This window comes from Solea senegalensis, linkage group LG2, assembly GCF_019176455.1.
Source record: "Solea senegalensis isolate Sse05_10M linkage group LG2, IFAPA_SoseM_1, whole genome shotgun sequence".
In the NCBI taxonomy this organism is placed as follows: Eukaryota; Metazoa; Chordata; class Actinopteri; order Pleuronectiformes; family Soleidae; genus Solea; species Solea senegalensis.
The window spans coordinates 9096153-9124015 of record NC_058022.1 but is presented as its reverse complement, the minus strand read 5'-3'; the positions used below and the strand labels follow the sequence as shown (position 1 = coordinate 9124015).

The 27863-nt window shown below is 38.5% G+C and overlaps 2 protein-coding genes across 3 annotated transcripts; both read left to right on the top strand.

Annotated features, from left to right (window-relative positions):
* The first annotated feature begins 1101 nt into the window (after window positions 1-1101).
* On the top strand, window positions 1102-9229 carry LOC122765555 (pyridoxal kinase-like). Its single transcript, XM_044019874.1, has 11 exons — window positions 1102-1372; window positions 2713-2767; window positions 5142-5246; window positions 5763-5846; window positions 5954-5988; window positions 6230-6315; window positions 6419-6464; window positions 6562-6673; window positions 6922-7058; window positions 7138-7204; window positions 7914-9229. The coding sequence occupies exons 1-11, from the start codon at window positions 1292-1294 to the stop codon at window positions 8039-8041; spliced, it is 936 nt and encodes a 311-aa protein (XP_043875809.1). The 5' UTR covers window positions 1102-1291; the 3' UTR covers window positions 8042-9229.
* Window positions 9230-10955: 1726 nt separating this feature from the next.
* Window positions 10956-26856, top strand: agpat3 (1-acylglycerol-3-phosphate O-acyltransferase 3). Of its 2 annotated transcripts, none has more exons than XM_044017928.1 (10): window positions 10956-11163; window positions 18266-18323; window positions 18419-18649; window positions 19125-19294; window positions 19431-19592; window positions 21441-21594; window positions 21679-21781; window positions 23049-23124; window positions 23536-23734; window positions 24360-26856. In XM_044017928.1, the coding sequence occupies exons 3-10, from the start codon at window positions 18472-18474 to the stop codon at window positions 24449-24451; spliced, it is 1134 nt and encodes a 377-aa protein (XP_043873863.1). In that variant the 5' UTR covers window positions 10956-11163; window positions 18266-18323; window positions 18419-18471; the 3' UTR covers window positions 24452-26856. The 2 variants fall into 2 exon arrangements, with proteins under 2 accessions (XP_043873863.1, XP_043873872.1); XM_044017937.1 differs by lacking the exon at window positions 10956-11163 and adding an exon at window positions 15138-15540.
* The last annotated feature ends 1007 nt before the right edge of the window (window positions 26857-27863 follow it).

Sequence of the window (27863 nt, the reverse complement as noted above, 5' to 3'; positions counted from 1 at the left end):
ATGATGAGGCCTTCATTCAAAAACCAGAGGATCTGACCTTTTCCCACACTCTTAATTAAAATCTATCTGGCTATCATTGAACAGTTTAATGTTTTATATTTGTACAATTTTATTAGCTAATGGGTTACCCAGGCTTGTTCTAAATGTTTTAAATCTGTTCTGTTCCACTTTAAAGGCCATTCCCCCACGACTTCAGGAATATAGATGGTGGGCACCTGGACTCCCTTGAGGTTTTTTTGACAATATTTAAACTCTCATCAAAGAGGCTTCTTCATTTTTGACGAGCGGGTATTTAACCTCTGAGACACACTGTGTGTTGTTTATGGTTTTAAAGAGTCATGTTAAACATGCAGGTCATTCACCCTCTGACACAGTTTTGGGTTGTTGCTATCACCTGAGTCACGGTGGAATGTTAGTTACCTTTAACCTTTAACCTGGAACTTTAACATTAAATAAGTGGACTAGACCAACATTAGAGGACAAAAAAAGAATCTCAATATATATATATATATATATATATATATATATATATATATATATATATATATATAACATTGACTGTCTCTAATTACTTGCAATTGTTTATTTGATTTCATAATTTATTAGATCCCCATTAGCTATGTTCGAAAGCATGGCTCGTCTTACTCTGGTCCACTTTAAATGAAATATTTTAAAGACTCAAAGATTTGAACCATAAAAAGAAAACATGTTCATGGCAAAAGCCAGTATATGGTATAGTAGTTTTTCACAAAAGAATTCTGGCATATTTTCCATATAACCTGTGAAGACACTTAAAAATACATTTCAAATAATAGTCTCTTTACAAAGTCAATGTGAACACTGAATCTACTATGAATCAGCTTTAAAAGCAGTAATGATATATTAGTACTTTTGTTGTTTAATAACTATGTAGATGAATGTGAAGGATTACTTAGTAGAAGTCCATGCTATCTATTAGTTGTGTCACTGTGTGGAAAATTCAATATCTAACTGCACAGAACAGGATCTACAGTTTGAAGTAAATTCAATGGTAAAGAAGTGGGCGTCTCTCATGTGTCCCATGTTTTTTGGTGAACCTGAACGCACCAGTTTAGGTGTCCTATCAGCCGCCTGAGGAAAAAAACAGTGAATGAGCAGCAACGCCACTTCTGTCCTTCAGTGTTGAAGTTATTCATCGCACACTTGACCGAGAACACCTAATCCTGTGCACGTCTTAATGCTGTAGTTGGGACCAGAAAACCTCTGTTGCCTTTTGCTCAGTGTTTGTTCGCAGTTCAGTGCAGCTGCGGTCATGGAGTGTCGCGTGTTGTCCATTCAGAGTCACGTTGTCAGGGGATACGTTGGGAACAAGTCAGCAACATTCCCGTTGCAGGTAAGTAAGAACCGGATCTCACCTACACATGAGCTTCGTGAACCGGCTCAGTTTGGTGTTCCAGGATAGAGAAAGACTGAATAAAACTTTAGACGAAAGCAGTTTGGAAAAGTCGTCTTCAACCACCGGCTGTTTTACATTTTGCTTATATTTAACTCGCATAGCTGTGATAATAAAAATGAAATAATAAGGAAAAATACATTACCAAAGTATTGTTTTAAAAAACTAAAATAAAAATGCTAATTTCACTTTATACATAAATGTCGGCATATGTTGTGGAGACAGGTCACCAAATACCTGGTATTTACACTCAATTAGGGCCTTTTTAGGTAGTCAACAGCACTTAACTGCAAAAACAACTTGAATACTATTGATTCAGACCGCCTTATGTCCATGGGTCCATTGTAGATGCACATCGTGTAATGGTACTCATAGTATTGTTGCTGACTATCGTTGTTGTAACCTCCATGGTCAGAAGAGCAAAAGTGTTGTCAGATTGGTTCCATAAACATGACATTGTTTGGTTAATCCTGTAGAAACGATGTCACAGCCTCAGGTGCAGCTCATAAATCTGCATTTTATGAAGGAGAAGTTTCCACCATCTTGTGGAATCCTGAGACAACTGATAGAGGCTGCACATAGAAATAGTATAGTGATCACCAGATACAAGTACTCTTGGTGAATGTATAACAGGGTTACAACTGTATACAAATACAGTATGCAATAAACTGCACAAGAAAAAAACTGTGTCAAATCAAGAAAAGAATAGGACAATCATAGTTGTAATGCTGGGTCAGCATTCCCTACTGATAAACCTGATGAACCTTAGATCTTATTTGATTATGTAATATGGTCTTGATGACCACTCAAAGCTGCTGTACGCTCCAGTTTTGCCATTCTCTCACATTCATTCATACATACATCTATGTTCAGTTTTCTATCACACATACCCATTCATGAGCAACTGGGGGCTAAGTGTCCTATCCAAGGACACATTGGCATGTAGACTAGCAGAGCCAGGAATTTAACCCACAACCTTTAAGTTGAAAGGCGACTCGCTCTACCATCAGATTACCATGATTTTTTTCCAAGGAAGAGATCATGTCGACATAAGTTATGTCTGTATGAACTGTAAACATATAACATTCCAAACTCTTTATTGGATTTATCGTCCTTTTTAACACAGTTCTAGCGATATTAAAATAAATTCCCATGCCCTGACACGGATGAAATGAATGGATGATGAACAGTAATCCTCGTCGTTCTGTTCCCACAGTAAAATACAACTCAGACGTCATTGTTCTCTGTGTTAACAACTGCTTCATTGGCTCTTTTGTCAGGTGCTGGGCTTTGAAGTGGACTCCGTCAACTCGGTGCAGTTCTCCAATCACACAGGTCAGCTGAGGGACTTAACAATTCGCATTATGTGGAAAATTAGTTGGCTTTTCCCCCACCCTCAGTTTCTTGAAATAGATTAATCATTTCTGACTTCCTGTGAAAGTCAACCGTTTAAACACCTTGACATACATAATGTAACACTGCTTCTCAGGAAAGCACCACTCAGTAAAAGTGAAACAGGGTGGATACACCCAAAGTTGTTTGAGGTAGGAAACTATTGATGCAAATGAAATGTTTTATTAACAGGAAGACTCCTCTGTGTTTTTTTAATGAGGTGGTTTAGATGTTGGGGCAAAGGTCTAATGTACAGAGTTAATCACTCTGCCTGTACTTTGCCTTGTTAGTTTACAATCCTTTGGATGGTCAGCTTTGTCAGTTTAATTCGATAACAGTGGGCTTGGTTACTTAAGAAAGCTAACCCCTCGCTTATCAGTTTACAAGCAGGCTCACAATAACAGAGCATGTTCATCCAAGTATGATGTGTGGAAAAAACATAGCATGTTGTAGATGGTAAACTGACTTTTGCTACTTTTACAGTGGGTACGGAAAGTATTCAGACCCCTTTAAATGTTCCACTCTTTGTTTCATTGCAGCCATTTGCTAAAAATCAAAAAAGTTCACTTTATTTCTCATTAATGTACACTCAGCACCCCATCTTGACAGAAAAAAACAGAAATGTAGAAATTTTTGCAAATTTATTAAAAAAGAAAAACTGAAATTTGCTCAGTATTGAGTAGAAGCATCCTTTTGAGCTAGTACAGCCATGAGTCTTCTTGGGAATGATGCAACAAGTTTTTCACACCTGGATTTGGGGATCCTCTGCCATTCTTCCTTGCAGATCCTCTCCAGTTTTGTCAGGTTGGATGGTGAACAGCCATTTTCAGGTCTCTCCAGAGATGCTCAATTGAGTTTAGGTCAGGGCTCTGGTTGGGTCAGTCAAGAATGATCACAGAGTTGTTCCGAAGCCACTCCTTCGTTATTTTAGCTGTGTGCTTAGGGTCATTGTCTTGTTGGAAGGTGAACCTTCGGCCCAGTCTGAGGTCCTGAGCACTCTGGAAGGGGTTTTTTTCCAGGATATCTCTGTACTTGGCCGCATTCATCTTTCCTTCAATTGCAACCAGTCGTCCTGTCCCTGCAGCTGAAAAACACCGCCATAGCATGGCGCTGCCACCATCATGTTTCACTGTTGGGATTGTATTGGGCAGGTGATGAGCAGTGCATGGTTTTCTCCACACTGCAATGAAACAAAGAGTGAACAATTTAAAGGGGTCTGAATACTTTCCGTACCCACTGTATGTTAGAGGTAAAAATCATTCCAACCATGCAGACATTTAACATACAGCTTTGTCCATCTGTAACTATGATCATATATAGTTTTTTGGGTTTTTTTAAAAAAAGAAGGAACAAAGTTACATTTTTGAGGCCTCTTCTTTTGTTAGTCACTTGTTCATCAAGTATAAACATGCAACAGTGTAAGTTGCGAGTAGGCGGAATAAGTTTCTGTTGATCTTACACAACATTGTTGCTCACACATGTAACCCTGAAATATTTCCCCTTTTCTTGGTATTTCTTTGTAATGCAGTATATGATTTCACAAACTTAACTCATTTTATAGAGTCAAAATGTTAGTTAGTGTTTCTTAGTTGATGGGGTTTGCCAGAGTAAGTGAAGAATTTGTTCACCACAGGTGCTGGAAACATTTGCAGCAACATAAACATCTGCTCTTCTTACTGTGGGAACTGGTCAGTTTATACCAGTGTGTGTTATAGTATTACTTTCAGTGTAGTCATTAATGTACTCTATACTTTGTCTTTTAACCACGGCTCGTCTCCACTTTGCTGTAAACTTCCCCTTATTTTGTAGTTGTTGTCTGCAGTCCTCACTGCAGGAGGGGGTTTGGGGTTCATGTGAACACCCTGGATGTTTTTGAGGGTTTATTCTAGGTAAACAGTGAAGAGGGAACAAAGAGGGGGGAAGCTAGAACTCAGGATACAAGGATCCCATTCAGTCAGTGTGGAGGCCCTGTTTGGCTCAGGACACCACACAGAGGAGAGGGACCTCAGCGGTGGCAGAGGGGGTTGGGAAGATAGAGCAAAGAGAGGAGTGGTTTTAGTTTTAGATTTCAGCAAAGACAACAGAGTGTCTTAATAGCCAGGCTTTGTATTGGGTATTAAATACAGTGATGTCCAGAGTGTTTTTACACTTTTTTTGTGTAAACAGTGCAAAAAGCTCACGGTCCCTGTCTTACACTCAAAAAAAACCCATCCTAAATGTGTTATGCTGATGCTTTTTTGTGATTGTTGCATTTTGAATGAAATCCAAGCAGCGTCTAGAGCTTAAAAGTGTCCTCCTGTGTTCTCTTGAATCCTAGGCTATGCTCACTGGAAGGGACAAGTGCTCACAGCAGAGGAGCTGAATGTCTTATATGAGGGTATCAAACTCAATAAGGTGAACCAGTATGACTACATTCTCACTGGTGAGTGACACAAATGTCAGTTGAGGTTACAGGAAAAAAGAAAAAAAATTTAAAAATGTGATGTAATGTTTTCGATATTTTGACACCCAACTGTTTGACTATGTCTCTGACTGACTCTTGGTGTTTTAAAGGAAGAGTTTGGACAAATGTTACACTTGAATTATGAGCGTGATTGTGTCACGAACATGTGAAAAATCAAAAACAATTACAAATATACGTTCTTCTACTTTCGGCTTTTCTCTTTAGGGGTTGCCACAGTGGATCTTTTCCCTATTCCTTGTGTCCTCCTTAACGACATCCGTTAACCCTCTCTGTGCTCTTCCTCTTTTCATCGTGCCCGGCAGCTTCATCTTCAACACTCTTTCTCCAATATAATCTCTACACAAATACTTAAGAACCTTATTATTTACTCAGTTTTGTGTTGTGAAAATAGAGATGGTATTTAAGTATGATTGCAGAAATGCAAACATGTTAAACAAGTCAGTGAAACAGACTTTGCTGATTTTCTTTCTCAAGGGTACAGCAGGGACACGTCCTTCCTGGAAGTGGTGGTTGATATAATTCAGGAGCTAAAGAAAGCCAACCCAAGCCTGGTATATGGTGAGTGTAAACTTAGTTTTTCAATATAAAGAGAAGAATGTTACTTGACAGAATTCTAGCTTAATTGAGGTATTTCCAAATCTGAATGTGAGTTTTCTTCTCCACAGTTTGTGATCCTGTTATGGGAGACCAAGGTGCTATGGTAAACATTTTTTTTGCTATATCTTTCTTGCACACCATTTATCAAACTATGACATTGGTATTTTTATTGCACACTACTGGAAAAACATTTTGGAAGCACACAAAGCAAAATTTTAGTGTATATGACATTCAGTCAATAAAACAAATATTCATGAATTTGCTGCTTTTATTCCACGTCTTGCTTAAAAAGGTAAATAAACACAATGATGTGAGACATAGCTGTTATTTTCTGCCTGTTTCAGTATGTTCCAGAGAATCTATTGCCAGTATATAAGGACAAAGTAGTGCCTTTGGCTGACATCCTCACACCCAACCAATTTGAAGCAGAGTGAGTAAACCTGTACTCGTCCACAATAACAAAATAAAAGCAATGTAAATGATGATGGTGCTGGAATTATTAGATAACAGGGTGGTCATTTGTTTTTCCACAGGCTGTTAACTGGGAGGAAAATTATTACAGAGGAAGATGCTGTTGAGGTACATATATATCGTAACTAAACTTTTTCTATTTGCTGCATTTAGTGACAGCAAAAACTTCAGTTCTTGATAAAATCAAACACTGCATATTTTCCAGGTGATGGACTTGCTTCATAAAATGGGTCCAGAGACTGTGGTCCTCACTAGTACTGACCTGCCCTCTAAACGTGGTGACCAGTTCCTGGTGGCTCTTGGGAGCAAAAAAATAGGTAAAGTTCTTTTTGACTTTTCACTTCGTAGCAAAGAAATTGTCACTGTGTATTCATATTAAATTGCAATAGTTAGTCCTGTGGGTGAACAGGGCAAAGCATTTGTTGTAGTTAATGGAATGAAATGTTTATTTAGCATTATGACACATTGAGCGTATCTACAATTAAAGCTACTTACATCAACGTAACTCTTTGTCACCTGTCACTGCCATGTTTAACAATACTGCCCTATCTGTCTATCACTGCAGTGAAACCAGATGGGACTAACGCCAATCAGAAAATCTGCTTGGACATCCCCAAAGTGGATGCTGTATTTGTGGGGACGGGTGACCTGTTTGCTGCCATGTTGCTGGCCTGGACTCATCATCACCCAAATGACCTAAAGGTCTGTAGCAACACAAGAATCAAATCAAATGGATAAATGCCATCTCAAAGTAACCTCGTCTCCCTTGTGCTGCTTACAGGCTGCCTGTGAAAAGACCGTGTCAGTGATGCACCATGTCATTAAGAGGACCATTACTTACGCCAATGGTAGATTGCTGTCTCCTTCCTTTATTATTATCATTACCTCTGCCAAAGAAGTAATGTTTTTGGCTGCGGTTGTTGGTTTGTTTGTCCGTTTGTGAGCAGCATAGCTCAAAAAGTAAAGGACAGATGTGGATGAAGTTTCCTGGGGAAGTAGGTTGTGGCCCAAGGAAAATAAATATTAGATTTAGTGGTGATAAAGAGTGTTTGCTTCCTCAAATTATAATTGTTGTTGTTTTTCACCAGATATAAAGAGATACTGTTTACTTCCTGTTGCTGTAAATGCTATATTAGTTTAGTGATGATATGTCGGCCACCAGTGTGCATTACATTAGTGTGCATTATTGTGACAGCTAGTATATGGATGGCTTAGAAACAAGTCTGAGACACAGATTATGATAGAGTAATGGATGATGATTGAATCCACAAAGAGGTAGTAATCTAACACTATGGATGCCAACTACCGTAAAACACAAAATAAGAAAGAGAAGGTACACAACTCAGTTGATTATTATAACTATATACATTGTCTGTTTTCTCACAGATTTGGCCTTGCAATTGTAAGTTATTGAGAACAAGCAAATTCCATTCAGAAGATTGTAAAAAAAATGTCCTAACAGTTTTTTTTCTTCATAATGCTATATATCATTAAATGAGCCAGTCCAAAAAAACTGGTGTTTCACCTCATCTGCTCTCCCGCTCTTCTCTCTGTCAGAAATGGCTGGTCCCGGGAAAAAGCCCAGTCCTGCGCAGCTGGAGCTGAGGATGGTTCAGAGCAAAGCTGACATCGAGAATCCCGCCATCATAGTGGAAGCTAAGGTTTTACAGAAGTCGTCACACTGAAGGCAGTCGTGATTCTCTCTATCATTCACATTGTTCTGGTATAAATCACTTTCATATGTTGGCGCTCAGCCAGACACATGGATTCTCTCATCAAAGACATGTCACGTGTTTCTGCCTTACTCTCTGAGGGAGTACTACTATGTTATGGGTCAACAGAATGTGTTATGTGTACACTGTGCTCACACACAGAGAAACACTGCAGTGTGTGGCCTGTGTAGAAGTCATCTACCTTTTTAAAGAAGGCAAGAAAAAGGACATTACAAGACGCTGTACTTGAATCATACTGTAATCCCATTTGTTTCTCACGACAAAACATTTGATCTTGGTCGAGCGGAGTACAAACTAAACGATGCATGTGTGACCATGCCTCCACTTGTTTTGGCAAATATACTTCAAGTGTGATGCTCACAAGGCATTATAAGCACATATATCAAAAACAGTAGCATATGCAATATGTACATTATTAATGATTTAATTTTATTGCAAGATATGAATGCATGCAGTGTGCTTATATTGGACTTGGGTGTGTTTATCATCCACTTCAAGTAAACAAAACAAACTTGAGGCATTTAAGGTTATACATTGATGAGCCACAACTTCAAAACAGTTACAGATTTTACAGATTTGACAAAAGTAAATAAAAAATGTATCAGCCACAACAATTTACTAGTAATCTGTTTTAATGTTGTGGCTGCAAAATGCTTAGATTTGTATTGTAACTCCCATTGTGCAGTTAGTACATAGTCTATATGGTTTTGTTTATTTCACCTTTGTTTAGAGAAATTTTAAATGAATTGATAATCATTATGATAATAGTTGTCTAAAAATAGTTCTTAAAAAATTTAAAAATGTTTTTACCTCCTTACCTTTTTTAATTATGCAATGCTTTCTTGAACTAGCAGATGTGTAACTTGTTAGATCCATGTCTTAAACATCTCAAATTGAGGTATATGCACAGATAATCTTTAATATATTTACTAATGATCACTGTTTTGATTTTTGACAATTGCCATATCTCTAGAAAATAGTCTGTTATGTGAAACCATGCTGTATAATGGCCTTAACATGGTTAGGACAAGAAAACATCACATGTAATGTTAGAAAGTCCAGTGCCAAACCTTGAACTGCTGCTCTGATGTAGGTGAATTGAAGAACAGAAATAATAAATGATTAATTTTCAGGTTTGAATCCTAGTCCCACAAATGTGTGTGTCTGTTGATATAATTTTACATTTAGGACTGATATAATTTTACATTTAGTACCATTATATCTGGGTAAAGGAGTTGACTGTAATTATGAAATGTGGGTGTAAATCCCTCAAAATAATGTTGAATAGTTTTAAAAAATGGCATGTAGGGTGTGGAAGTGGTGCTATTAATTTGCTAAAGGAAACAAGACCTGCATGACTCTTTCAACTATAAATTGTGTGATTAGGAACAGGTGACAGCACTCTGTTTTGTCATCCCTAATCCACAGTATGTACAGCCAGCATTAACCCAAATAACCTCTACAGGCCAACATGACTGCCCACCTGCACCATGAACACACTAAACAAAGTTGTGTGGCCAGTATATAATGTGAATAGTTTTGGTATGGGTGGAAATTGATTTGTTACAGTGACTGGATCATGGAACTATGCTTGTAGTTCCATGTGCCATGACGTTGTCAACAGACATTCCAAATTGGTCTCACAAAAGGCCCCATGGGTTTATGCATACAACAGAATACTGTTCTCATAGCTGCTCTCAAAAACAACCTCAGCTGCAGCTGTGCATTTATACCAGTAGAGGGCCAAAGAGGTCTAAAGCTTAGCTTTTTTATTAATATAACAGGTGCAACAATAGCAGTACTTACAGCACAAAAAGGTTTTATTATGATTAGAAAGACAAGAGAAGGAGCCCAGAAGAAACATGGGACATTAATTGGTTAGTGTTGACGTTTTTGTCACCTGGTAAAACTCAGTGGAGTGACTTGGAGAATTTCTGTTTCTGTTAATTTAAAAAGTGCATATATAGGATGATAAAATGACATCAGATATGCAAAGTCGCATACAAACACCTTTTAAGGAGATTGTGAACAGAATTTACTGATGCAAAACCTGACATGAGTTTCCAAATCTTGCTGTAGAGAGATTTCACAACTTTCACAACATAACAAAAATTAACCCCGTATCCCTTTGATGACACAACACTGTGTGTCCAGTGTTAAGATTCAGATTGAAGAGAAAAGAGAAAAAGGAAATTTTCAGATTAAAAAAAAATATATATATATATTATAATGATAAATTAAAAACGTTGTGCTCTACATTTGAAGTCATGAAAGACAGACACTCTATCTGATATCCTGGTTGTAAAGTAACAACTTCTACAGTTTAAGGCTAAATGATTATCAAAATAGTTGGTTAATAATTTAGTAACTGATCAGCGATCACACTATTATTGGCACAATATCGGCAGATTTTTGCTTTAAAATGTATTCTCGGATATTGGCAAACACACTGCTAATGACCACAACTTAAGGCTAAATAGGCTGCATCAACTATTTGTTTGCTACAACTATTTATAATTTTATGTTTATTTATTTTGCTCAATTAAGCAAATGTATATCTGCTGTGACATGAGTATGCAAAATATTATGTTAATTTTACTACAGAAGAGACTTAATGGCCTCTGCAGTTGGGCGCAGGGAAACATTTATATTTATTGGTATCTGATATCTGATATATCAGCATATCAGATATGGGCAAAAAAGTCCATAATCGTGCATCCCCAATATATACTATACTGTAATATAGTATACTATATAAACCGTAGTAGTTGGCTCATAAATAAATTAAAACAGGTTGTGTGTTATTCTTTTATTTTTGTGAGAATGAATCAGGTGCCGTGGACCGGATGTAGTAGGGTATGATACCTTCAGTTGGGCTTTGAGGAAATGTGTGGCTTTTACTGACAAACAATAGCGGTCCTGCAAGTCGCGTTATCTCATGTCATGTTTGTTGCATTTCTGGAAGCGGAACAAGCGAGAAGGGCTCACTGGCGAGTCATTTAATGTGCCGAAGACCAGAAAACGGCGAAAAAGTGCAACAAAAATCTTCCCACTCCCAAGTGAATCATTTTCAGGTAAGCCCCGACTACTGCTACTGACAACTGACCGCTAACGCTAGCTGGCTAACTAGCGCCGCATGACGTTAGGAAGGTGAGCATTAGTCATTTGACTTCTAACAAATGATGGATGCGGGGAGACGGGACATGCAGCGGCTACTGACGCGTCCATTTAACCACGTCCACCCTTGTCTTTGAACACAATTATTACTTTTTAACTGCATTGATTTTGTTGAGTTAGCATGCTAGCGTGCACTGTTAGCAGGTGGCTCTGTCCTTCCAGTCGTGCTCGGTGGAGTTTCACAGTAACGTGAGGGTTAGACACTTGTGTCAGCTGGCGTTTCAAGAATTGCCTTCTCTGACAATAAACATGTAATTAACAGTAATTAAACATGACAGTTTAAGCTTTTGTATCAGCTATACTGTGTACACTTGTGGTTTTAGGTAACTTTGAGTTCACCGTGCTGTTAGCTTAAGACATGTGTCAAAAGATAAGCTCAGTCAGTGTGGGGGGGCTTCTTGGCTATAACCGTCAGTACAGCGGCCGTGTGCCGCAGCGTGCATTTTTAACTGACACCGTAAGGATATACTGAGTAGATGCCATACACCCCACAGTGTGCTGTACTGGAGTAGATAAAAAAAATGTCAGCGAGTTCAGTAAAATAAAAAAAATAAAAAAAATAAAAACTCTGCAAGCAGCCAGTGGGGCGCTGTACGTCATGTGCGCCAGCTGGCTCTGAGTTGAACTGCGCCGTGGTCGTACCACACACGCCAGACGTAAGGTTACTGGAGTTCATTCAAGTGTGTTCTCAAAAGCCATTGCTCACCTTTTAAGGCTTGATGCTCGCTTTTAACCAGCGAGAAGAACAGTGCGAGACAGGCAAGTAGAATTACTGTGATTATTCCTGACATTCATTGTATTTTTCTGTGTGTGTGTGTTTACCGGATCACAATAGTACTGTGACTGTTCTTGCACGTGGAAAGAGGCCACTGTGGTTTAACAAAGCAACAATGGACATTGAATGGTTTTTTGATTCTATGCACATAGGTTTCGAAGAGCCACTGTAAAGTTGTGCCTGAATGCAAAAGACCAGACATAACAATTGTTAGAATATATATAGTCTTCAGTTAGACGATTGTCTAAATAGCAGTCTTTTACAGGGCTAGTGTCTAACATCAAGGATGTTGTATTGGCAGAATTTTAATATACTACCAATAAGTATGTTTGTGTAAGTTTATAAATTACTTCAAAAAGGCTTTTACATATATATTTTAGGCAGGGGCCTAGAGTGCATTTTTGCTTCCTGATATGAACCATATATGGAGAATACAGACTGAAGGCTCCATTTGTTGTCATGATACTGTTGGTAATAGCAAATACTATGGTCAGCTGATCCTAACTGGAAATCTGATCTTTGTTTTAATTGCCAATCTACAGTCCAACATTGTTAGAATATGTGACAATGGTTTTAACTGTTAAACATTTCAATTACAATTAAATATGCTACTGTTTCTATAAATTACATTATACTACTGTAAACTTATCACAACCAATTTAGAGACCTGACTAAACTTTAATGAAACTGTTATGTTTTTGCTCCTCGTCTCCCTCTTCTGTCACTACCTCACCTCCCTCATTTGAGATATTCTCCTTTGTCAACCATTTTTCACTCAAACTGGCCAAGGCAGATGGCTGCACATCTTTGAGTCTGGTTCTGGCAGAGATTTCTTCCTGTTAAAAGGAGGGTTTTTTCTCTCCGCTGATGCCTAGTGCTTGCTCATTGTGTGAACAGTTGGGTTTCTCTCTCAATAAGATTGTAAGGTTTCTGCCTTAATATGAAAGTGCTTTGCTATATATATCATGTATGTTGTTATTTTGCAATATACAAATACATTTAATTTAGTCTAATTTAATTAATTGTCTGACCCATGTCATAAACATGCATATTGACTGATAAAACCTGAGTTTATATTGAGATAAATGCTTTGCCATATTCCATATCAGGCTGTATATCTCAGATGAATCATGCATGCAATTCAGCACTGTTGGTCTAAAGTCCAGTGACATGTCTGTTTACACTTGAGTAACTTGAGGAGTACACTTTTGAACTCTTATCTGTTCATAAAACTAGAGTACTACCCTCAAGGACTTTGAGATATATACATAAGACCTCCATCATGGACTGTAATCCTTCACCAGTGATTGTGTGTGCCTCTCAATCATTTTTGTGACATTTTTGTTTGTTTCACTGAAAAATGTACTTTGACCATTCATATTTAACTTAGAGGTTCAATATAGGTTGTAGTTTTACTTCCTCCTATTTCTGCCATTAGTCTCACTATTTTGTTGATTTTTAGTAACAAGAACTGACTTCATCCCATCTCACCTTTGTGCAATTATGCGTAATCTGTTGTAGTTGTTGCTCAAAGTGAAGTGTAATATATAAATGTGTAAAACATTAGCCTCATAGTATGTTTTCAGGGTGCATGGCTGTGTGTTCTCCCCCTCTGTAAACAAAAAGTAACATGACCACTGTGACCAGTTTACTACTCTTCCGAAGCAGCCAGTCATCAGTCAATAGATAATTATTAGTTGGCAATGCTGAGTCAACTTTTCCAATTATCCAATTGGTAGTGTTTATTATAATTACTTAATCATTATCCACAGTTTATTTGTTGACATCTACATTTTTGAGCTGATTTACATAAATCATATGTGACAACGCCAGCTGTTTTGTCATTATGTACTTTTTCTATGATTGACTGATTTCTTTGGTTGCTATGTCCTATTTTTTTCAGCTGATTTCAACAATCATCCATTTATCAACATTTATAATTTTGTTCTTTTGGAAATTATAGTAATAGTAATATTTAGCTTTTTCTGCAGCTATTATGGGAAGATCATAGGCAGGCAAGAAAGAACACTTACAGATCTGGTTGAAATTCACATGGCCTATTTATAACTGATGACTGTTATCAAAGGCTAAATCAACTGTACAGAATAAAAGGTCTGCCAAGTCCTTCCTGCTTGTTATATCATTGGTGATCAAGTCGATAGCCGGCCACTGGTGCTCCCCACACATTGTCCACAGCTTGGTTTTATCTCATGTATCTTCTACTCTTATCATTTTGTCTTATCTTACAAAAGTTGCAATCCCAGAGGGAAATTTCAAAGGAATGTAAGTGACGCAAGACCATTTTCTGACAGAAAGTTATGCTCCTTATATGTTAATATGTAATATGTAGTGCACATCTTTTGGATTATTATCTTTATCTTAACTGTGAACTCCAGTTTTGCCAAGACTGTAGTTTAACCTGTTAAATCTCTGGAGGATGTAAATATTTTACACTTGTGTTTTCTTTATCAGCATTATAGGTTTCTTCATAATCAGGGGAGTTCAGTTCATGCTCAGTATTATTTTATCTACAAAAGCATAGTTAATTTCTGACTGTAACCACACAACTGTGTGTTGGGTAATGCAGTGGTGCCATGAGCAAGATTAATCAAGATGTGACATTTATTGTCCAGCTATCACAATGTATATTTATCTTTATTCATATTTTGCTTTGATGCCCACTGGCCAGCCCCCAGTACTGCTCACAAACCTTTGAACTATGTTCTCTTTGCCTATGAACCACATTTAATATATCCTTTGTCCAATCACACAAAGGCTCTTGTTTGTTAATGCTAAAGTGTTACAAATGGGTGGCCAATAGCAAGACAAGGTAAGAAATTCTACATTAAGACTGATTCCTTTAGCGTAACGGATACCAATGGCATAGCACATGCCACTGCTAACTCTGCCTTAGTTCAGCAGAGCCTAGCCGCCTTCTTTGTTAATGTTGATGAAATGTGACACATCCAGGGTGCCCATGGCCTGCTAATCAGCACTAATCTGATCCACTGGATTAGGGAATGGGAATGCATGCATGTGTGTGTGAGACATTGCTCATGTGTGTCTTCTTCCTGTGAGTGAGCTATCGTTCAGTCTGTATGCCAGTTATTATAGTTGGCTCGCAGAAGAATCTCCTGTGACCTTCAAGAGTTTTTGGTGTTTTTGTTTTTGCACTTGCTGTTGATGGAGGTCTACTCTTGTTTGCAATTTTGTGAGAAATAGGAAATTCTTGGCTGCTCCTCTAACCAGATCTGGGATCTGCCTGTGTTCTTGCTGTCATCATCATAATCTTTCTTTCCATCTGTGGGATTATCATGGCTATGAAGCAGGACAGCCTGTGACTATCCGCTGCTCTCTACAGGCCTCTCTTTATGTTTTTACTTTGGCTTTGATTTGGTGACATTCCAGGAGCCAAAATGTTGAACCAGAGTGCTGTGATGATCTTTACTGGGATTTGTGGTTCATTGGTGCTCATGGCAATGGCCTACTACGTGTACTGGTGAGTTGAACATTAGACAGATGGTGTGGTGTGTGGCCATCTTAGCTAATTTTTTGGAACAAAGGTGTGGTTGAACTTTGCTATTGTTTAGCAGATGTTTGTTACGATACATTTTTAGAAGTCCTCACTTGTATGAGAGACAAAGCAACCAATGTTTTTTTGTTGGCACAGACGCTGTATTCAGGTCATTTAAAGCAGGAGTATCTGTCCAGTCTTAAGCAGCTTTAACTCTGTCAGCATCTCTAATCTTTCCTTCAGGCTGACTCTGGTCACTTTTTACCCCTGTACCATAAGGAGAGGTGGACTTCTGGTTCTTTTTATAGTGAAACCCACTGTTTGTTACTCTGCATTACATCTTTGACAAACCATGTGTATTAGATAAATGTTGTCTCTTTACTAGAGAACCCCTCAGATCTGGTTCAGATACTCCACTACAGAAGGTTGATTTGGATAGTTGGTGAGATGATGTCATGGGGTCATTATGTTTTTAAAAGTGTGAACATCCTCTTAAAATAGTTTTTTTCTGCGTTATGCTAATACTGATCTACTAACCCAAATTGCTTAAATTGAGCACTGATCTAATAGTTACATTTGGGCTGAGCTAATTAACTGTTATGTACAGTCACTGTGGCTTTATCAGTTACTGTAAGAAAAATAACCTGTAGTCTACAAATGTTTAAAATTATTAGACATGTGGTATGTGTATTTGTGCCATTTTGTTTTGATGGGACAATTTTTTGTGTGTATTGTGTGCCACTGTTTGGTTTAACTTTTTCAAAGTGAAGTTGGGTTTGGAAATGGCATTGGACACAAATGAGACGTCTATTTCAACTCGACTGAAGAGGATTCCATGAATGCTCAGATATTGATGTAGAAGGACAAGTTTTGAGGAAAACTATACATTCCATATTATGTCTTTCTGCACCGTTACATACAAGACCCTTGCCACAAAGTGAGCCTTCTATGTGTTTGTTGAGAACCCCTTATGATACTGTCTCTGCCTGTGTACATGGAAGCAAGCTGGAACCACACCAGCTGGACTATTGCCAAATTAGTGTGTGATTTTTAATTCTCTTGGCATTGTGAAATCAGAGGCATTATATGAAACATGATAGCTCTACTGCTTTACAGGCATTACCGCAGCTCTGTGACTTCTTTTGCTGTCCAAACCCATTCTGTGTTTTTACCTTAAAAAGGCAAGGCAGAATAAAGGGCTGCCTTACTGTCAAATGGACTGTGTAAGAAGGGCTCCAGAGTTGCTGTCTGTTGTCACTGCAAAAATTGGCAATTGAACTTGAAGTGGTGAACTCCATTATTCACCACTATTGCCACAAGTGAAATTTGCAATATTGTAACTCGGCCTCTCAGACAGTTACTCCAAGTCGTAACAAAGGTCACATCTCTGACGTAAGCCAGAGTCAGCAATGGATGTTTGACCTAATAATCAGATTCATCGGGTGATTTGTGTGACGCATGCATACATGGCAGTATTGCAACACCATGGCAGTATTGCAACACTTTGTGATGTAACTCCAGATGTTCGGTTTCATTTTTATCCTCATTGGCCTAACAGACAGTGTTGTTGGAAGGATACATTGCAATTGATATGACTTGTTGCTTAGTCACAATGAACTTGCCTTTTATTACAAAATATTCTGGTTACTTTAGTTTGCCTCCCTTCTTAAAGAAATTTATATGTGATAAAAGTGGCTTTAAAATATACAGGTTGCTTGTAAACTATTTGCAATTTCTTGTATTTTGTAATTTGTTAGAGTTAATTAAAACTCCCCAGGTAAGTGTTGAATACTAGTAAAGTCAGACAGTGACTTTTGTGTTATTTGAGAAGGATGGAAACTAGATATCTCTATACTGGACATATCAGGAGCTTGTTTTGGTGGTTGGACCTTTGATAAAATTAAGGAAAAAATATGAGGAAATATTGTGGTAGAAGACAATTTACCAGATATCTATAACCAGACAAAGGTTTCTGTCTTGTTTGTTATGCTTACTGGCAGTAATTGTAAAAAAGCAAACACTTGAATGCCACTTTATTTAAACTTATTTGCTGACACCATTGTAGGAGTGAATGCAAGTGACTGTTCATGTTGTTGGGCTGCCCAGTTAATCTCACAAGAATCAGGAGCGACAACTTTAAGCATCCACAACAAATGGAATTTCATTACTATATTTATGCACCTCTCTTAAATCTGAAGTGCTGCACTTGTACATATGAATGAACATCTGTTACATTCAAGCTCCTGCCAGATGAGTTCTCATTTCTTCAGGCTTATATTGTCTGATCATTAACAAAGCATGCATAGAATCCATCAACCCGACATCTCTACACATATCTTCAAAGATGCAATTTAAAGGGCAGTTTTAGTAAAATTTCTCAGGAAAAGCTTTGATGTGAAATGTTTGATGTTTTTGATGCAAAAGAAAGTGGGGCTTAAGCTTCACTTCTGAATTCATCCTGGCTTAGTCAATTGCATGAACCAGGATGAGAAGTCACAGCTTTTTTCAAGTCAGGTGTCTGATCCATGCACATTTACAGCTTTTTGAAATACATCCTGAGGTCGATCACAGATTTACTGTTGCAGAAATGAAGAAGATACAGCTGATAATGGAAATGTAATCTGTAAAAATTAATAAGATCAGAGAAATAACCATAACAGAAACACTGTTGTCGCCTGAGACCTAACGTTTATTCTGCTCCCTCTCCCAGGTCTGTAGTATTGGCTGAAGGACCGTGTAAACGCGGCTTGTAAAAGGATCCCACCGTGGTAAGAGACACTGCTTTGCTTTATAACGGACTTAAATAGGCCACAATTGTTTTATCTACACTGTTCATGAAACTCTCCACCATCCCGTTCTCCAGGTTGGTCGTAGTGTATAAAGAGGAGCCCACTCAGCTTTCCAGGCTCCTCAGCCATGGCTCTGCTGGCCTACCTGAAGAGCCTGTTTATCCTGCAGCTGTTGATGGGCTTCGTGTTTGTGGTTAGCGGCCTCATCATAAACTTCATCCAGCTCTGCACCTGCATCCTCTGGCCGATCAACAGACAGCTCTACCGCGTAATCAACTGCCGGCTCTCCTACTCCCTCTGGAGTCGTGAGTACATTATACTTTTGTTATGTAGTTCCAATCAGAATATTTTAATAATGTAGTGACCAGGTCACCAGCCTAATATACTAGCTTCTTTTAGCTCTGAGTGGGATAAATATGTTAGTCCGCAGTTGCTTCATCCTTCACTATGTCACCAGGACTCAAAAGACTTCATTTGTCCAACGTTGTCTGTCCAGGACACAGTTGCCAAATATGGCTCCCTGCCTGCGTTAATGAGAGCAGAACATTGACACCATATTCATGAAGTAAAAAAGCTGCAACAGCTTATAAAGCTGCAGTTTGGGTTTGCTCATAATTATCTGAGAAGACATGAATCATTGATTTCGTATTTAACACTTGGAGGAGAAAAATCCTGAACCGAATTTTAAGGAAAATGCCTCAATGCACTTATTTTTAGATAGATGATAGCGACGTTTGTTACTGACCTGAATTTATATGATATATTGTCATCCTCATGCAGAGCTGGTGATGCTGCTGGAATGGTGGTCGGGCACAGAATGCACTCTATACACTGACCAGGCTACGGTGGACAAGTTGGGCAAAGAGCATGTCATCGTTATCCTAAACCACAACTATGAAATTGATTTCCTCTGTGGCTGGACCATGTGTGAAAGATATGGCATCCTTGGGGTTAGTAACATAGCAGTGATTGTTATGCCTGAAATGTCTCTTTTAAAGAATTGTTAGCATAATTTGCTGCATTTAATGACTTCAATCATATTGTGCGGTATCCACTTTTAAACACAAACCTGTCCTCCCTCTCTAGAGTTCAAAAGTGCTAGCTAAACATGAGCTGCTGAAGGTTCCACTGATTGGCTGGACCTGGTACTTCCTAGAGATTGTCTTCTGCAAGAGAAAGTGGGAGGAAGACAGAAATACTGTCTTCAATGGACTGAAAAGACTCCAAGACTATCCTGAATTTATGTGGGTAGGTACACACTCATTGGGTTTGTCCTCTCATTTGTGTGTGAGTGAAAGTGTACAAAGTCTGGTGACTAAGAACTTCATTGCCAGTATTGCTGCATACAATAGTGTACTAGTGCATTCACAGTAACGTATGATCTCACATGTTATCATTGGTACATTCAAAAAGAATGTCAAGAAATTATGGCAGCAACATTTTTGCTATTACAATTAAATGTGGTAGAAGCCACAAAGTGAATGATAATTGTATGGAAAACCTTGGGTAAATGAAGTAAGTCTGAGATAAACAGGAAAATCAGCCTGTGAGGTACTTAATACTGACAGTTGGCTTTTTTTCTTCCATTGTATTTTGATGAACATCTTGGCTGTTGCATTGGAGAATACATTGTTATTACAATCAATAGAAACAGTGGCTAATACTAAACAAATAAAACACCCAAGTGGTTATAAATTCTTTGTTCATTTAATGCCACAGAGTAAGTTATTGTGGAGAAGAATACAAAATACAAGGAATGTCCTTTCACCCAGTTTTTCTTTTTTTTCCAAACTGAAACTGAACTTTGCAATGCAAGACACCAGCTGTGTTTGAAATCCATCAACAAGAGGGTGTGTGGTTTATTTTTGTCAGGGTAACTTTGTGATCTGGGGCCTCATTTATAAAGCTTGCATACACACCAATGCAAAGTTTTGGATTTAAAAAAAACAAAAAACGAACTTGATGGGAAACATGCGGTCCTTCACGGACATAGACGGGAGAGAGGTGAAGCTGCCAATCCGATGGCAGAAGGGTGACCAACGAACGAGGCGTATTTTCAAACAAATACCTATTTTCTGAATCCCGTACCTACACACAAACATGAATAAATAATAAATACAACATAAATGTTATTGCAAGATAAAATTCAAAATAAATGCTGTAATTTAATGTTATTGAATACTTTTGTGGTTTGAGACGCATTCTCAGAGAAAATAAGGTAAACGGAAGAACGAGTGAATTCCCATAAATAATTATATTGTGCTTCTTGTGATATTTTCATGTTATGAGTTTAATTTCATTCCAGTGTTATAACAGCTTTTTTTATTGTGAAGAATATTGTAACAGTGATTAGGTAATGCACTATTCTAATGGAATGATTTATGGTTATCATCATCATTGTGCAGAACTGTCTTGTCATTTACGAACAGTTTAATTACCACAACTGAAGCCGTTCGGATTCAATCAAATGGGGAGGGAATAAAAAGGAATTAGAAGGAATTGTAAGACATTGTAAGAAGGAATCTTACTATGTCCAATCCCTCAAACCATTCACTAACCTTGCAGGCATCAGTGGATACCTGCCATGACTTTGTGGTCACTCTTGATCAATGAATATTAATCTGACTTTTTATGGGTGTTATCTGAAGCTCGCAAAAGCTGGGCTGAATTGTGAGTTGATTGTGTTTTAGAAAGGGAAACTGGTGTGGGACGTGCCTGCACATTCATGGCTTTATAAATTTTTATGTGTGTAAGCACTTTTGTTCACCAAATTTTTAGGCGTACCTACGCACAGCTTTATAAATGAGGTGCCTGGAGTTTTCTTTTCTTAGATGTTGTAGATGGTTGTTGAAGGCGTGAAGCACTTTGTGTTACAGGTTTTCACACTTCTGCAACTAGTTTGCTCACTGAGATTAGGCTGACCAGCAGTTGATCTAATTACCCTGTACATCAAGCATCTGGCTACTGCTAGTTGATGATGACTATATTTTAGTGTTGCAACCAAGTTGTCTCCATCTGTCATTTTAACAAGCAGAAGAAGCTTAGAGAAAGGAGGTCACCTTAAAATTTATTAACGTGGCTCTTTTTCTTCCCCAGTTTCTTCTGTATTGTGAGGGCACCCGCTTCACAGAGAAGAAACACCAAATCAGCATGCAGGTTGCAGAGAGTAAAGGCTTGCCCAAGCTCAAGTATCACCTACTACCCCGCACCAAAGGATTTACCACAACCCTGCAGTGTCTTAAAGGGACAGGTGGGGCAAAGCAACACACAATATACACAAAGAGCATCGTGTTCCTAATCATCATGGTCTTAATAAGACTTTTCTGTCTCACAGTATCTGCTGTGTATGACGTGACTCTCAATTTCAAAGACAACCAAGTTCCCACTCTCCTTGGCATTGTTAATGGCAAGAAATACAAAGCAGACATGAGTGTAAGGTGAGTGCCATGAAAACCTCCATCAGATATTGTTATGATGATGGATTGTACCATGGAAGGTGGTAGTGGCTTCCTCCTAATTGCATTTATGAACAAGATAGTGATTGTTCTAAACATTGGCTAGTTTCCCAGCGTTTTTATGGGTCAGAACAGTAGCTCTAATGGGCAGGGATCTCCTGCTGTGTAAAGAAAACGGTTCAGGAGATGGACATGGATGACCTGTTAGAAGGTATGAGAAAAGCATGTCTTTAGTCGGGACTGCAAAACTGAATTAAAAAAATTATTGCACTCAAATTAAACAATGAAGAACAGTTGATGATTGTAATTTAGTTCAGTGATTCTGTCGTCTTCCTGTCACTGACATGTAAGCAAAATCCATTTCTCTCAACATTGATTTTTGATGGGGGGGTTTATGAGTCAATTGCTCCATTATTATATATTTTTATTCACAATTTCCAGCCCGTTCTCCTCCTGATAGCTTATTTGATCAGAGTCTGTTACTTTTGGATGTGATCTGTATTACAGAGAAGTGAGTTTAAGGTGGTAGAGTGGTGAGAATTTGGCTATATAGCAGCATTCTGTACAAAAGAAATAGACCAAAAATGTGTAGGCTGAAGCTCAAGGGTTATTTTGCCTACCCTAGGAACTTATGTCAGCGTGTGATTTATGAAACAAAACCCTTATAATTAAAACAAGAACATACATTTATCTCCAATTAACATATTACTAATTGAGAAGGTGAGATGAAATTGGCTAACGTGTCTGTGTCATCTTGATGAGAGTGATTTGGAAAGATAATATACACATTATCATCCATTAAACCATAATTTGTAGGTTGTCTGTATGAATTGTTCAAAGTTATGTGCTTCCCAATCATTTAAGAATACTCCTCAAGATTAATATGTACAACTAATCATGGATAAATAAAGGAAATAACTGTGTGCCAAGATTAAGGTTTATTTTATAGCATAATAAGTCCTGTTTCAATTCGGTACCATCTGCTGTGTTACTTGTTTCCATACAAATTGCTCATCCAATCAACTGTGTTCATTATTCACTGATTTTTTTTTATTGCGTGTCCTTGTGTTTGTGCTCTCCCGTGATTCAGGTGATTGCCTACTAATGGCACCCTAAACGTAAACAAACCTTTTGTACTGTTTTCAGTTGTTCTTTATGTGCACATTTCAAACTGTCATAGCAAATGATGCACAACATTGATAGTGTGTTTAGTTCCTCAGCATATAATTGTTTACTCCCTCACATCCAGACGGTTCTCTGTGAAGGATATACCAGATGATGAAGAGCAGTGTGCCAACTGGCTGCACAAGCTCTACCAGGAGAAGGTAAAAAAAAAACACAACATAGAGTTAAATTCTGTTGAAAGTAGTGAGACCAACCACACACTTGTTTATTCATCATGAAGCCATCTGTATTTTGATATCTGTGTATCTTCCCCATCCAGTATGTTAATGGGTGTTTCTGTGTCAAATTGCTAATTAAATAGATCAGCATTTAGTTTGAGGCATGTGGCCTTTCCAAATGAGTAATGAAAGACTTTTTTTTTCCAATACCAAGTGTTTTCTGAAAAATATGTAAACAATTAAGTGATTTAGATGAACTGAAATCCTCAAATAAGTCACACATGACTTTGTGCTGTGCTAATTTAAAGGTTACAGCTTTTCATGTCAAATTAAGCATTAAGGCATATACTCCTGTGAGAACATAACCAATTCTTTAACCCTTCTCCCTTTTAGGATGCTTTACAGGAACTCTACAGCAAGGAGGGCAAGTTCCCTGGACCCACAATAATCCCACCTCGCCGACCCTGGACACTGCTGAACTTCCTGTTTTGGGCCACGCTGCTGCTTTCGCCTCTCATCAACTTTGCATGTGGAGTGGCCGTCAGCGGTTCTCCCCTCCTCATCATTGGCTTCATCATTTTCCTCATCGTGGGTAAGTACGAAGGTTTATTTATAGTTATAGTTGTGTGTATGTGTGTGTGTGTATATGTGTGTATGTATATATATCTGTGTATATATGTGTATACATATACATAGTCTCATTTCTCATTTGTGGTACATTACTTTATCACCACAAGGTGGCAGCAGCAGCAAGCGTTTGTTTAGTGGAACATTATTGAATCTGTCTCATTAGCTGCTCCTCTTCACGACTCTGGTTAAGTTTAGGTCTAATAAAGGTCAGGTGTTAACCGTCTCTTGTATTTGTGACTTTGTGAGGACCAAAAGTCATATAAACTATACGGAGTGAGGACATTTTTGACTGGTCCTCACTTCTTTAAAAGGGCTTTTTGGGGCTTAAGACCTGGCTTTATGGTTAGAATGTAGGTTAGTTAGTGTTAGGTTAAAGGTTAGGCACTTTGTTGTGATGGTTAGGGTAAAGGGCTAAGGAATGCATTATGTCCATGAGGGTCCTCACTATGGATGAAGCTCAAATGTGTGTATTGCTTAATTATTATTATTATTATTATTATTATTCACTGGATGATACTGGATTAACATTTTCAAGTCTCAGTATTTGTGTCTAACATTTGACATTTCTTTCCTTATTCACGCCTCAGCTTCCATAGCTATCCGACGCCTCATAGGAGTCACAGAGGTGAAGAAAACAGGCTCCAGCTACGGCGACCCGGGACCCAAAAAACAAAACTAAAAGTGTGTGATCCCTTACTCTCCCACACCCCTGTTCCTCCCATGACACGGCCCTGTCAGTGTGGCCGTCCTGCGGCGTCTCACCCCTACCCAACTCCATTCTCCTCCTACTGTTGAGTCAGTTGGTAGGCAGGGGAGGAGACGCAGCTGTGAAAAATAAATACAGACCAGAGTTTAGAAAATACAAATGGCACTACAGAGAGAGCATGGAGGGTGTGGGGTGGGTTCAAGCTCTCTGATGTAACACAGAACAAAAGGATGTGGGGACGTGCAGTACTGAATTCCACTGCATCTTTCTTAATCCAGCTCGTCCCCATCTCATCCACATTCAATCCCTGTTCACACCCAAGGTCAAGTTCACATGGACAGCAGGTCCCGCCCATTTTCTGCTGTTGCACGACCTACCTCCGATTCCTGTAACAGCCATCAGCTAATCAGGGTGCGAGGGGTGCACTTATTCTTTTTGGCCAAAGAACGCAAACCGATCCACAGTTTTTGTAATCATGACCTCCACCTGCAGCAGTGTGTCACTGCAACAGCGATCTGGAAATATGCCGGGTTGTTTTCCTCACTGACTTCACTGAGTCTGGTCTTTCAGTGAGAACCGGTGTCTAAAGAATCAGCATCAAGGCCTGGTATTCTTAAAGGGTCAATTCACCAAAAGCACTAAATTAAAATACTGTTTATCTTCCATGTATCTCACTATGGAGAAAGTAAAATGGAGAATTTAAAATGAGTTTGTAGTGCACAGTTATGTACATAAATACAACAACGTTACCACAGACTTGAATAATAACAATTATTGGCACTTTTAGCAGAACTTACTGTGTTTAAAATGTAAAAGTGTAAACAGTCCACATTAAAATCATTGGATTGCAGATGTATTTGAAATATTGTGTCTGTGGAAAGGTGATATCTATGCACTGTCACTGACATTAATTTCACCTCCAAAACATCAATTCCACCTACTCTCTAGGGCTGGATATCACTAGACTGCGGTGTGGGAAATATGTATATTTTTCCCTTTTAATATTGTGATCTTGATGAATTGACTCCTCCCCCTTTCTCCAGTAGAATTAACATCATGGTTTGGAGACGCTGCTGCTTGTTTAACTACAACAAGGGCTGTGTTTCTTTATAAAAAACAAAAAGAATACCCACCGTCCGCTTTAGGTTCCATGTGTAGCTCCTCGCAGCATCTACACATTCATTCTAAAGCCTTTCATTTCTCCTTTTTATTTGCTTTTACTTAGATAGAAATGTTATTTTTGTAAACACAAGTGGACCATCTCTGACCCGTGTGTGTTTTAATCAGCGATCCTCACTCAGTTCCGACGTAAAGCAACGATTCTGCTGAGTTAAAATGCAGGCGACACTACCGGGGTTAATGTGACCGCTCTGCTGTTGAAGGCCAGTGGATGAAAGGTCACCAACTGTCTCCATGTAGCCTCACAGCTGTTTGCATATTTTTTTTGCTTTCCTACGATGGACTGTTGTAGTGTTTTAACCTTTGCCTTCAATCGACCTCAGGCTAAGGGGTCGCTTCACTTCCAGTCCTTTTTTCTTTTTCTTTTTTAACCTCCGTTATGTTTCAACACCATCTTTTCCTCCTATATCAGAAAGGTTCAGTTACGGGAGATAATTATTATTTTAAAGCCAACATTAATCTGCTAAACGTGTGTTGTTTTTGTAACTTTAGTTTTATTCATTTCCTGCTGGATGTTTTGTCTCTGACATTCACTGCTGCTGCTGCTGTACACGAGTAGATCCATCTCTGGTTACGTTTCCTAGTCCCAGAAAACAAACAATGGTAGCGAGGCACTGGATTACTTAGTGTCCTGCTCTCTCCTCCCCTCTGCCCTCTGTGCCACACATGTAGTGTTAATCACATTTTTTGTTTTGTCGCTTCATTCTTTTATTTCATGTTTTGTTTTGGATCATCACTCCTCAGCAGAAGGCACTTGTACGTTGTGTACTTTCTATAGAGTTTTCTCAAATCGAGACAGATTTCATGCAAAGCCTTAATAGACAGTGCTGCTTCATTTTCTTGTGTGAACATGTAGACGCTAACTGAGCCCCCTGTTGTAGTGAAGGATGTCCTCCAGTATAGCAGAACGTGACTTGTTCTTACGTCTTAACCTAAAGAAATAATAAAGCAAACTGAGAATGGATAAAGTCATGTTTGTACTTAATGAAAAAAAACCATTTGGAGTTGCAGTATCTCAAATACTTGTGAAAAGCTTTAGGATCTCAGCTCTGTTTTTCATTCATTAAGAGATTTATTTTTCCTTAAATTCTGGTCATACAAACTGCGCCCGACTACACCCAAATGTACTGGAATCAAAAAAACCTAACACTGCATCCACTTTTTTTTGAGGTTATTAAAGGATTTCATCACAAAAACAACGTTTACTCCTTTGATTTATTTGGATTTGTGTGAGTTTCTCTGTTTTTGGGATAAAAGGAAAGTATCGCAGCACAATAACGGGGGCAGCTGAAGCTGAAAACACACAAAACAGGACACGTTTTCCACCTTCCATGTTGTTTCTTCTTCATCAGCAGCCATTTTTCTTGCATCCATCCTCCTCTCATCACAACGCAGCCACATGTTTCCCATTTAGATAAAACAAAAAGAAGTCACAAGTGTGACATGTACATAACTTAAATGATGAATGTCAACTTCACTTTTAGAGAATGTACCTAGCTGTTTTGCAGAAGACCTTTTGAATGACACAAATCACTTTCCCCACAGATTTCCACGGGAGCGACTGTATAATCGTGTACATGATGTAAATGATGCATTCATTCATTGATGTTGGATTTTAGAAATAATGGCAGAGACACTCTTCTGTTCTTTTGCAATAGCTCTTTATGGACGACGGGAACATGCATTCAGGCTAGAACCAAATGAACCGCTGATGCAAAGCTGCAGAGTGACGCGTAAACTGAACTGCTCTCATGTCTGCACTTGACAAAAGGATCCGTTTCAAGTCGACACCGTCTCATCCGTCCGGTGTGAAGCTGTAAATACCTTCAGCGACGCCTCCCTTGTAATTAAAGCCAGACTGAAGGCCGTACCACAAATGATGCTACAGTAACAAAGCATTTTTCAGACTTTGTTATTCGTCATGGTTTCTTACTGTCGCCGTGACCCTTTCTTTTTCTGCATGATGTGCATTATTGCACAGTCACTGAATCGAGTTAAATCTGACTCAGGGACTCTTGAAGACTGGCAACGCAACAGCTGTGGCATTAACTGAATCTGAATAAAGCTTTCTGAGGAAGCTGAGAAGAGTGTGGCTCTTGCTTTTGTGTCCGAAACTTATTACTGAAATATCTCTCAAAGTTCCTGGAAACTAAACAGCTGTTATTATATTCATGATAAAGGTGCATAGTAGGAAGGAAGCCAAGTG

Excerpts from the sequence above, each read along its gene's own strand:
- agpat3 (XM_044017928.1), top strand. The coding sequence starts at position 18,472 with ATGGCTCTGCTGGCCTACCTGAAGAGCCTGTTTATCCTGCAGCTGTTG. Across the intron at positions 21,782-23,048 it reads AAAGCAGACATGAGTGTAAG|ACGGTTCTCTGTGAAGGATA; the intron begins GTGAGTGCCATG and ends CCTCACATCCAG. Across the intron at positions 23,125-23,535 it reads ACAAGCTCTACCAGGAGAAG|GATGCTTTACAGGAACTCTA; the intron begins GTAAAAAAAAAA and ends TCTCCCTTTTAG.
- LOC122765555 (XM_044019874.1), top strand. The coding sequence starts at position 1,292 with ATGGAGTGTCGCGTGTTGTCCATTCAGAGTCACGTTGTCAGGGGATAC. Across the intron at positions 5,847-5,953 it reads CAACCCAAGCCTGGTATATG|TTTGTGATCCTGTTATGGGA; the intron begins GTGAGTGTAAAC and ends TCTTCTCCACAG. Across the intron at positions 5,989-6,229 it reads TGGGAGACCAAGGTGCTATG|TATGTTCCAGAGAATCTATT; the intron begins GTAAACATTTTT and ends TGCCTGTTTCAG.